Raw genomic sequence first — 12,092 nt, forward strand, 5'->3', positions numbered from 1 at the left:
TCAGGAACGGAGGGAAAAAGGGCACCATCAAGCAGCCCGGAAAACCACAAATTCACTGAGTTTACCCAAAAAGGAATTGTCACTGCATCAGACTGAAAGGCCATGGAGGTTTGCATTTGTCTGCTTGGTGGAGAGCTTCAACTTGATCTCTTTAGGCAGCCATCTGGTTTTTACAGGAGCTGCCACGGTTCTTTGTACAACCATCACAGCACACAGACACCGCACTGAACTCGACTGATGGAGAGCCCTCCACCCTGAAAACCTGTCCACTACCGTTTCCATCTTCCACATGCGAGTGGGTGAAAGTCACCTGCGTGGTCCATCAAGGCTTTCTTCCCCCCTTTGCCGAGGACGCAATTTGGAGGCTGAGCCGTCGCTGGCAGGACAGGCAGAGGAGCTCAAGGGCAGAGGAGCTGGAGCAGGCAGCAGGAACAGCAGGAGATAACCCGACCACATTAGCAGCTGTGGATGTATCGCCCCACGCGCAAACCCCATGGACAAGAATTCAAGACCTTTTCATTGAGACTTCATCCCAGCTTCCAGACAATCCCCTCCTCCTTGTGGGCGAGTGCCTATTTTTACAGCTCTTGCCTCATTTTCTCTCTCATCCCTTTGTTTTTATTCAGTATAATAGAAGGTTTGGAGCTGGGGCATGCCCTCAGGTTTCCACACTGCAAGGCACTGTCCCCACTTGTACTAGAAAAACCAAGAAATAATTAATATCTATTACTTAGAAGAGATCTAATCTGAACCCCAAACCAGTCATTTAGCAAGAAGAGATCCACAGCCTGGAATTATCTAGCAGGCTTAGCCTGACAGCTTCATTTATTTATTTATTTTAATTTAAATCTCTTGAGCAGCTGAACAAACTAAAACATCAGCCTACACTGGCATTTCCAGACCAAAGGCACAAAAATCACCGTCTCACAGGCACACCGCCTCAGCAGGAAAGGGGGATGAAATGGCGTAGGTGGGACCCCATCAGCAGGACAGCATGGAGAGACACCTATTCAAAAGCACACCTCCTTGGCATGAAAGGCAGCCTGAGCCCGAGGAATGGGCTCAGTGTTCTCGCAGCTGGGGGACGCTACCCCTTCAGCTGTACCAGGCGGACAGGAGGAAGCTTTGCAACTCAGTAATCAAGAAGTAAGTGGCTTCCAAGGAGGAAGGGAGCAACAACTGCTTCTAAACAACTTCAACAGGCAAACAAATAACCAGGAAAAACCCATGAACTTCCCACTTCATTCTAAAAAGCCCACACTGCCAAAATTTTACTTCCCCTTCTTGCTTAAGCCTTATGCTGAAAGAGGCCAAGTGTTAGCGCTTTGTTCCCTTGCAAGGAACACAGACAGCTCTGCATTGCACATGTTAGTGTCAACAGAGCTTTGCCCAGAATAGTGCTCAACATCCCCATGGCAAGAAAATGATGGGGGGAGTGACGGGGAGCAGAGAGAAACAGATGCAGTCATGAATCGTGTCCTCTGTTCCACTTCTCACATCACAAGTTCAAAACACTTTTTTTTAAAATCAAGAGTTGTGCCCTCTGATAAATGTCAAGACAAACTAGGCTTGACAAGCCCCTCTCGTAAAGGTCCAAACTTTGTTCGTGAGCCATTGGCTGGGGAAGCAAAGCAATGCTCCTCCAGAAGCAGAACCAGGACCCACCACAATTCCTGCTGCAACTCAAGATTGGAGGCAATGAGGATGGTCAGGGTCCACAGAAACAATTTCCAGTGGACCTAAACGGACTCTAATTTCTAATGAGAATTTTTCCCTTAAATACAAGCATTTTGCAGCTCCAGATGCCAACTCACAGAGAAAACACCAACTGGGGTCCTCCCATAGTGCTGGCTTCCATTTCTCTCTGCTGCAGCGCAGGGACCAAATTGCTTCTCGCGCCCTATTACAGGAGCACTCAGGAGCGGCCCCAGCATCAAGCTCAATTATTTCTCCTGGGCCTTGTGACACAGATTTGTCACCCCCACTCACCAAGCCAGCTCTGGAAATGGCAGCTCCGTCCCCACCAGAAATTAGCACCCATTAGCAAAGCAGCCTGTATGCACAGCCTCAGCGAAGACAACAACAGCACGTCCGAGTGGCAGCGTATCTCCAGCCCAGCTGGACCAGTGGCTCTCCCTGATGGCACCGCAGCAGCCTCCACCACATTTACTCATCACCGAACACCGCCCGGTGCAGGCAGCCCTGCCCCGTCCTCCTTGGCAAGGCACCAGGCAGCATGCCATTAGAAAGATCAGACGTGAAAAACTGGGGCAAGTCTGCAAGAGCCCGTGAACCAGGGCTGATCTGGTCCAACAGCAAATGCTTCCAGCCCTCACAGCCCTTGCAAGTCCACATACAAATGCGCCTCTTTCGTGAAATAAATTGAAGCAACTGTTACTGCCATGGCCAAGAAGAAAGCCTCAATTCAAGTTTTTTTCTCTGGAACAAATGCAGTGCGCATGCATTTGAATTTAAAAACCTCCGCACACAGAGCTCTATTAGAATCTGTAGTCTGTAAAATTTTGGTTATAGCATTGACCACGTAGGATATCAGCATCTGTGAAGTCTAATTTTCTTGCAGACTATCTAATGCTATAGTTGCATGCTAAGGCTGCCTATACTTCCCTGCTTATAACCCCCTTCTGGAATTTATCTTTTTTCCAGCGCCCAGACTGACAGCTCATATGCTGAATACATAATCCTGGCTGGGAATGACAAAGTTTAAATCCTTCATGAGGGAGTGAAGCCTGGATGCTCTTAAAAATTCTGTTTGTGTTTATGTACATCTGAGCTATACAAGTCAGGGAAGAGAAAAAAAAAGAGAAGGCTGCCTTCTGTTCCAGAACCAGAGCTCTCCTAAGAACAGCCCCAACAGGCAGGTTCAGCTGTTTTCCATGCTTCAGCCACTGACAGATGTAAATACGCATTTTACACCATGGGATTTGACCTTTCCCCACAGGCATTAATATGCCCCAGACCTTGCAAGGGATCTTCTTAGGTCCACAATATAGTCTGCTTTTTGTGTACAGTCTACTCTGAGCACAGAGGTTACTCTTCTCTTGCAAGGAGAGTTCTTCACGTTGTTTTCCCATCATCACTAACATCAGCACATTTTTCTCCAAGGACAACCAATATGAATTCCTTTTCCCGGCCCTTCAGAGCCTTGTTCCCTCTGTACTTCACACAGAGCAACAATCACAAAAAAATAACCAATTTCCATAAACTTTCTGGTTTATTGGTTTCAATACAATCTCTCATCCTGCTTTTTGTTAAGAGTTCACCTGATGGGATGCTGGCAATCCTGCAAGGACATGCAAGAATGGGATCATGAGAAGAGGTACACAATTGCAAGCACAGAGCAGGTGCAGCTCAGCAAGCCAGAGATGTTCAAACATCACGTTTGAAGACATCTGCTAATCCCCTTCGGCTCAAAAAGTGCAGTTGAGGCTGAGCTGTTGGTGCCCTGCTCAAGGTGAGGATGGCACAAGACTGATCTTCTGAAACATCAGAAGACAGCAATGGCTGAAGGTGGGACACCATTCAGCATATCTGTTGCGTAGCACATCCACCAGCTTGACTTGATGTTAGCACTGTTATTTTAGAGGGACATACCTACTCTGCTGGGCAGTCATCAACAACTTACTTTCCCATGAGCTGACAGCAGTGTTGATCAGCTTAAATTTGCAGCAACTGAATTTCAATATTAATGAGAAATTCAGGTGAGCCACAACCCTCCTGGGTGGCCTCTTGCCCGTATCCTCACTTACAGGCGGGGAAGCAAGGTCTGGCGAAGAAAGCCACTTGCATGGAGTCGCATTGCAAGCTGGTTGCAGATTTGAACAGAATCCAGATCCCCATATGTGAATCACAGAAGCACCTTGCACAACAAATATACGCAATTCAGTCATTACTAAAGACTTTTTCCTGCAAATGGGGCGAGAAGGGTGTCTGTTTGCTGTCCTCCAGCATCAGCATCTTGCCAGCTATTTTGAACAGATGCTCCTAGTTCAAAACTGGCAGTTCTTCCTTTTGCAACGAGAAGTTGATCATCTTCCAGATGAAAACCAGGGAAGGAAGTCCAGCCCTCTCCTCCTGATGAAAAGCGCTTAAACCATACAGCAGGCAGCCCAAAAAAAAAATCACAAATTTGATCAGTAAAATTGCAAGGAAACAGCGGGTGTCACCTGTGCACCACAGTGAAATGCTCATGGCAAGACCAGTGCTAGGAAGCACGGGTGCAAATGACCTGGCAGACACTGCAACTCCACAGGGAGGCTGAAAACCAGATTCTGTCCACTGGCTCCGGGCAAGTGCCTCTCCAAAGGCCTAGAAGAAAATGGCACATTTCTTCTTGCTAGTCTGCTCCTTCACATCGCCCTTCCTCCAAGGCGGACAGAGCCACAGCCACATCGTTCAGGAGCAGACGTGGGCTCTCAGACATCTCCCTACTACTTGTTCACTTCTAACCAAGACAGCCTTCATGATGTTCAACCCTGAAACAGGCTTAGCATTGCCAGCCCAAGCAAACCCCCCAGGACCGCCCAAGCATCCACCAGTGCCACCCCACCCATGCTCAGCCATTACGCAGCTGCAGGAGCGATAAGCTCAGACCTCCAATATCGCTCATATGTGGGCGTCCGGGTCACAAAGGCAACTTTTATCTCATATCAAAAAGCCTAATTATTTTTAATCAGAGTAAAAGTGAGAAGAACGTATCTTCCCAGCCAAGCAAAAATAGAGGCTAGAGATCATTAATGTATTTCTACTTTAATCATTCTGAACCATGAAAGATTGCAGAACTTCTGGCTAAAATGTCAAGTCTTTAGCTACAGTAATTACAAATGTCTATAATTCCACTAACTGTGATTTAGTCTCAAGAATAAAACTTCATCTCAAAGCATTAGCAGCTCTGACATGATAGCAGCTCTGTTACTGCGACAGCCCAGAGAAAAATGCTTCATTCTTTCAGCTTCTTGCATGTGTCAAGAAACGCAGCCTCAGCTGCAAAGCGCTACCAGCTGCTTATTCTCCAAAATAAAACTTTATTTTTAGCCTAAGCGCTTATTCAGGATCTGTGCAAGTATTGCGATTAAGCTCTCACGCCCATTGTAAGCTCCATCAAATCTGCAGCAAATGACAAATAACGATGCAGGCTCCAGCGCAAGAGATGGTCTGTACAACAGTCTGCACGATCATCATCTTGTGTTCAGGAGCAACGAGAGGAACTCTGCCAGGGGTCAGGAGCACTGAGTTTAAAGCTGGATTTTATGTAGACAGAGAAGCTCTTACAGCAAAGCATAATTGCCAAAGCTCCATTTCCAGTGACTGGGGATTTGCTCTCAGAGCATCTGATCGTTTGATTGACACCGTACAACCAACTCCATGCTCCACAACCATCATTGTCTCCACACTAGCGTGAAAGGTTTGACAGTTCCTGAGCTACCACAGCTTGCTGCTTCCCCAACAGCCCTACGCTGGCACCAGCCACAGCGCATGCTGCTCCGTCACCAAACCAAGGCATTTGCTATCCTGGCAGAAAAGCAACCAGATTAGAAACAAAGATTTTTCTAGCATGCCAGTGAACTGAATTGAGAGGGGGGCCAACAGCGCAGGGGAATGCTGGACCGTGGGGCTGGGCGCAGGATGTGGGATCAAGCTCAAGGAGCAGCCGCGAGCTGTTAGACCCGTGCTTTGAGCCCTGGCGTGCCCCGGTCTGCAAGGAAAGCAGCTCCTACACTACCTCACTCTGCACGACACGCCTCCAATCCTGAACCACTGTCAATGCTACAGCCTGAGCTGGGATGAAGAGGTTTCCTGCAAACAGAGATTCACTCCTTTGCAGAGAACTCTCTTCTCTTTGCAGCTTGGGAGATGAAACACCATTCCTGTACCTGCTCAGCTAGGACTACCTGTATCCTGGCGCTGTGCATCTGCTCAGGCTGCAGGAGAATTTTTAAGTTGTTGCTAGGCTGCATGAAGGAGTCTCTTTATTTTTATCACATGCCTGTTTACTCTTGTGGAAAAAGATACAGCAAATAGCAATCCAAGGCATCCTCAAAATGCCCATTATGCTCTTGGCTGGGTCTGTTTTCTCAACAGAGGGTCCAAAGCTTCTTGGCCATCAGCACCTTCCCACCCAGACACCCCCCTTCTTGCTCCTCCAGAGGTGCAACACGAAAGTGTGGCAGACCAGAGAAGGGCTCAGTTGAACAGAGAATCTAAACCCACATTTCAAACAATTTTTCAGTTATTCCAAATAAATTTCAAGTCATTTTGAAAAGGCTATTAATAGTAACTTCAAAGCTGTTTCCTAACAGCTTAACAAAGCTGAGCAGCTGATTTGCCTCTTTAGTGCAGAAGTCAGCATGCTAAACCATTCCCACTTCACCAAGTGGGTTCCCCTGCAACTTAACACTTATTTTTGCACCCCCGACATTTATCAATACAGCATTTTACAGCTGCCATTCCCCTCCTCGACACGTACTATTAACACTTCCATTGATGGAGAATACTGCCTGGATCAGTACAGACAAGAAATGAGGCAAGACCAGTGATGAGAGCTGGAGCAGACTGCTGCTCCTGTACGTGGGTCCCAAAGCGAGCAGCAGACCACCGGGGCCAGTCCCTGCCTGGCTCCTGCACCGCTGGGAGCAGAGCAAACAAGCCTTCCTGGCAGGCCAAGCGTCACACGTAGTTTGGCATTCTCAAGGACAACAGCTCACTTCACGCTCCCTGTGCTGCTGTGGTACAGTCTGAAGCCTTCAGCCGAACCTGGAATAACTCCAGACTCCTGTTACAAAATCACACATTCCCTCATAACGATAGCAACATACAGGCTATTTAACCCAAAGGAAGGACCCTTATTATTTGCTAGACTCAGCATTTGTCCCTTCCTGGTGCCAAGTGAACCTCCTGCTCCTAAGGAAGCTTTCTAAATTGAATCTTTTACAGCTGCACATAAAGCTTTGAAAGGCCTGCTTTCTGGAGTGACTGACTCCAGAGGACACCCTAAGCTCCAGTTTAACCTCCACATTTTTCTGCCACTCATACATTGCTTAAGCATCAGCACGCAGCTGGAGACAAAAGACCAACCTTGTGCCGACAGGCACCTTTCCGTTCAATCAGAAGCCACAGCACTCCTGCCGACAGCTTTGCTGCAGCAGTGTTTGCCTGGCATTAGATATTAGCATTTGTCTCTTGCTCTGTCAATAGCTGGAGGCAATTATCCTATGTGATGTTACCGGCCAGCGCAACACTGGGTACGTGTTCTCACTTGTCTCGGCAGCAGCACCTGTCAGCCCCCTGAGTTTGTTACGGCTTTGCTCGCTATCACTGTGCCTGCCAGCATCACCGCTCGAGATCTCCGCTGTGCGTGTGCAGGGCTGGGGGTCAGCCGGGTGAGAGGCCGGCATCTTGGCAAGCAGCTCACTCTGCTTGCGGTTCACGAGCTGCCCCTGTTCAGCAGCACATGGCTCGATCCTTCCCTCTTGCTGCTCAAATGCTTCAGCTTCTATCCCCAGAATGGCACTCGACTTGAAATGACTCTTAATAACCCACAACGGAGCTAAAAGGGAAGTCAGAAGAGTAAAATCAGCAGGAATGTCAGCTGAAGTTGAGCATTTCTAATTGACCCAAATTAACTTCACATCATCTGCACCTTCTGGTGCCCTGGCTTGGTCCTAATTTGTTTCTTAGAGGCATTACGTGTTTCTAAGAAGGATTTGTTGGTTGGGTTCCCTCCCCACCTAACCCTCTTTTAATAGCAACACTGAGCCACAAGGATTTCAGTAAAAAATTCTGCCATATTTGCAACAAAAAGGCATCAGCCAAGAATAAGCTTTAAATAATAAATGGGAATATTTTTTTTCCTCTAGAGAAGCTAAGGTATGAATTTCCCCCATCTATGAAAGCTGAGCAAAACCAAATGAAAATAGAGAAGAGCTCAGAAGAACGCTAATGCTCCTAATAGCGGATGGCAGCAGCAACAGCAGCCCGAGCCTCTCCCATGAGCATCCTCTCAGCAGCCTGCTGCAAGGGGCTTTCAGGAGATTTGCTGCTGTTGGCTTCAACTGTTGTGCAGCCTATTGCTCACCTGGAACCTGACTGCACTGCTAACGAAGCCCAAGCCTTACCTTTACAATGGTGACTCCTGTTGGCCACTCTCTCTCCCTGCTAAACACACTAGAACTAATCATTAGCCATGCTTTTTTTTCCCCAGTTGTGGTTGGGGCAGCATTAATTGTCACCCAAATCGCTGTCACTAATTAGTCTCAGTGCCCTTATTAAATTGAGACTGGGTGGCAAATTGTTTGCACTCTCATCCTGGACATTCGCCACACGGTCCCAAGCAAGCCTTCAGCGAGCAGATGTCTTCTCCCATGAATAAAAGCAGATTTTTTACTTCAGATCAGCTCTTTGGAGCTGGCAGGATGCAACAGCAGAAAGTCACAGACACAGAGCATTACTGCAGCTGCAGAGCAGCAAATTAGATCCTGCTGCCTCATGCATCATCAGGCAAGTTCTGGTGCCGGAAATTTAATGGCCAAAAAAAGATGAGCGGATGCAGGAAGGGATCTTCTGTTTCCTGCTACCAGGTCTAAGAGCATTTGGGAAAGTTACATCTGAACTAGAGGAGAGCACTCACAAAGTCACCAGCAATGCTGCTTTAATATTAGTGCATTACCAGTGGACTGTGAGCAGTCAGCCTGACAGGCTGCAAGCTGTCTTAAGGCTGTAGCAAAATATAACCTGAGAAATGTAAAGTCAGAAAAGAAATTATTTTTCTGGAAGATTTTGAAACTGGTATGACTGAGGTAGAGAGAAGCAGGAAGGCTGCTCCAGAAAGCAGCCTGGGAGAAGGCTCCCACACCCATGGCAGCAAGAAGACGTCATGCCACACAAGCAAATGAAGCAGGCGACTGCAGAGGGGAAACTCATGAGCAGCAGCCTGGAGCTATGCCACCATGGGGTTTTAGAATCTAGTAGTTTAATAAGGTCTTTGCTTGGTAACTAAATGGCTCCTGTAAATAGCTTAAGGGCTTATTGATACACAAGATGTTCCCTCTCTTGTCAGGCCATTCTGCCAGGCTGCAGAAGAGCTCCAGCCTTGCAGGGAGGCTGGCTCCTGAACCAAGCAGCCGGCAGAGAGCCCCGGCATTGCCCTAACACACATACACACTCCCCAGGTAACGCTCATCTCACTAAATGTTCTGTGAAGTGCACACCCACACTTACTTACAGGCTGAGTTACTGCTAATCAGAAATTCAATGTCATCTGAAGGAGCATCAGCAGCACACTGAAATAAAGGGGTTTGTCACCACTTTCAGCCAGACATTAAAAGGCCCATTTGTAACATTCACGTGCGTTCGTATGCAGTTACCCATTCAGTGATGCAAAGAGTTGTCAGCATGCAGTTCCCACAGCTACCCCCTCAGACCCCGAAGTATAAAAACCCCATGAACTAGCCTTCTATGAAATGCCTATTTTAATTTCAGAAGACATGTTGTCCCTCAGAAGCCTCCACTAAACAGCCCCCTGCGCTGCACGAGCCATAAGCAACCTCTCTCCCATGACACCTGCATGGGCACAGGGCTCACACCCACAGCTGCGGCAGCCGAAAGGAGCCCTCCCTCCCCTCCCCGACCCCAGTTACAGCCACAGCAGCCCACTTGGACTTTCTGTAATTACCAGTATCACCCACTTTGCTGTAATTACTGTCATCACAGGCAGCTGCTGTGGCTTCTCCTGGTGGTGTGTGGGTGGAAGGAGGAGGACAATCACCCCCCTGCCACTGCCCTCACGGTGTTGGGGTGCTGTGCAAGCAGAAACCCCACGGCTGAACAGCTAACACAGAGATGGCCACACAAGTACTGCTTACTTACACCAACTGGGGCGGCCAGTTGGCAGATTCCAGAGTTATCGAGTCATCATGTATGCTCCTGGGAAGAGGATGCCCCTCACTATCTCCCCAGGGCATCACCTAGGCGTTTTCCTCTCACACTTCTGCAGGAGGGAAGCCAGCCCTCCAGCCCCATAGCTCCTAACCTGCGACTCAGTGCCCAGGGAACCCTTACCTAGCCCGCTGCCTTCGGATGAGGCTGCCGAGCTTCGTTTTGTCCCTGACCTGCAGAGCTCCCTGGACCTTATCTCCAAACATGACGCCCAGAGAAGATGTCTCCTGCCTCCTTTTAATCTCCCAGTTCTCACCCCCACCAGGAACACGATGTCCCAAAAGGCTCCTGTGGGCTGGACCCCGCTGCAGCGGGTGACCACGTCCACAAGAACCACACACCCCACTTCTCCCCACCGAGGCCAGCAGCTCCCAGAAGCACCAGAGCAGGGACCGTGCGGAGCCAAGGCAGCGCACTGGGCTGCTCCAGCCCACCCAGCTGCTCCTCCACCACCCACCCCAGCACAAACCCAGACTGGGGCCGGGCTTTAGCAGGAAAGCCCCGCTGCCCGCCTGTGAGGTGGCGGAGGGAAGAGGTGCCCCCGCGACCCCCAGCCCCCAGCGGTGCACACGACAGCCGGCACAGCCGCCTCCCCGCCAGCCCGCACGCTGCCGGTCCAGGCCCCGCGGCCCGCCCGGCCCGGCCCACCTGCAGCCGCTGGAGGTAGGAGGCCGGCGCGTAGCCCGTCTCGCCGGAGCCGGCGCGGGTGACGAGCCACCAGTGCTGGTTGCTGCGCTCCAGCAGCAGGAACGTCTCCCCGGCGGCGAAGGGCAGCGAGTTGGGCTCTGCCGAGCGGAAACTGTACAGGGCCCGGTACATGGCGGCGGCGGCACCGGCACCTCCAACCGCCGCGGCCCGGCTCGGCCCGGCACGCCCCGCCCCCGCCGCCACGCCCCCGCCGCCGCCACACCCCCGTACGTCACCGCCGCGCCACGCCCCCGCAGAGCACCGCACCGTACCGCCCCCTGGCGGCGCGGCGGCGCCGCTCCCACCGCCTCCGGCCGTCCCGGCAGAGCGGCCCCGCCCCGCCCCCCGGTGCGCCCCGCCCCCCCGGTGCGCCCCGCCCCCCCGGTGCGCCCCGCCCCCCCGCCGCCGCCCGGGCGTGCGGGTGTCGCGCGGCAGGGGGCAGCAGCCGCTCGCGGAGCACCGGCGGGGGCAGCGGCGGCGGCGGGGGGGAGGCCTGGCCCGGGATGGAGCCCCGGGATGGAGAGCCCCGGGATGGAGCCCCGGGACGGCCGTCGGCAGGATCCTTAGGCGCTGATGCCTCCCCAGCACCGGCCCGTTTGTGTCCTGGGGTGTGTGTGTCCCCATCACATCTTTGCCTGGGTCACTGCCGGCCCCTGGGGTCCATCACCCATCGCCCGCCCCTGCGCCGGCCCATCTAACCACCATGTCCATGACCGCAAGTGAACGCATCACTTCCTCACCCCAAACTCCTCCCAGCCCAGCCGGGTACCCCCCAGAACCAACCAGTGCCAGTAAAACCTCCAAGTCCCGTGTGTCAGTGAGCCCCCTCCCTGGCACCACACTCTGCTCCTGGCATACGGGGGGCTTCACCCTGGGTGAGGTCCCCAGGGACAGTCCCACCTCCTGCAGAGAATGGCCGTGCCCCGCTCCCCCTGCAGCGTGGAAATAGGGCACAGCCAGAGCAGGCGCCTGGTCCCACACTGCGCCCTGCGGCGGACATGGTGACCTGGCGTGTGGCCATGGGGACGTGGGTGCAGTGGCCACCAGGCCAGGAGCTCTCAGAGAGGACACAGCCACCGCCGGCTCTGTGCATCGCTACGCCTTGATGCCCCACTCTAGGAGAACAATGTTTTGGGCCACCACCCCAAGCGGCCCAAGACCCCTGCTCCCCCTCCCAGACATCAGCAGCTCCCCCCAGGCCCTGGCTGCGCTTGCCAGGGCTCCGAGCCCCTCCTGCTGCCCTGGGGAGGTGGGTGGCAGCCCTGCATGGCTTTCTCCATGCTCCCCTAGGGACAAGAGGAATTTGCAGGCCTGAGAGCCCTGCATGGGGCTGACGGCAGCGAGGAGGGGGGGATCTGGTTACAGCAGGTACATGTGCTCCTGCAGCCAAGCCCACCCCAGAGGTGCCCCTCGCCTGTCCTGCCCACCCCTGCCATCCCACCTGGATACGAGGA

General features: G+C 52.0%; 1 protein-coding gene across 7 annotated transcripts in view; it reads right to left on the reverse strand.

Moving 5' to 3' along the window:
* Positions 1-10,834, reverse strand: part of NCKIPSD (NCK interacting protein with SH3 domain) — a 54,021-nt gene extending 43,187 nt beyond the window's left edge. For 3 of the 7 annotated variants that reach the window (XM_054837978.1, XM_054837974.1, XM_054837971.1), the window contains exon 1: positions 10,600-10,834. In XM_054837978.1, coding sequence (XP_054693953.1) covers positions 10,600-10,770 — 171 coding nt within the window. In that variant the 5' untranslated portion in view covers positions 10,771-10,834. Of the gene's footprint in view, positions 1-9,238; positions 9,297-10,599 lie in introns of all 7 variants that reach the window. The other 4 variants (XM_054837975.1, XM_054837972.1, XM_054837976.1 and 1 more) reach the window with 3 other exon arrangements.
* Between the last annotated feature and the right edge of the window lie 1,258 nt (positions 10,835-12,092).

This window comes from Grus americana, chromosome 11, assembly GCF_028858705.1.
Source record: "Grus americana isolate bGruAme1 chromosome 11, bGruAme1.mat, whole genome shotgun sequence".
Taxonomy (NCBI): domain Eukaryota; kingdom Metazoa; phylum Chordata; class Aves; order Gruiformes; family Gruidae; genus Grus; species Grus americana.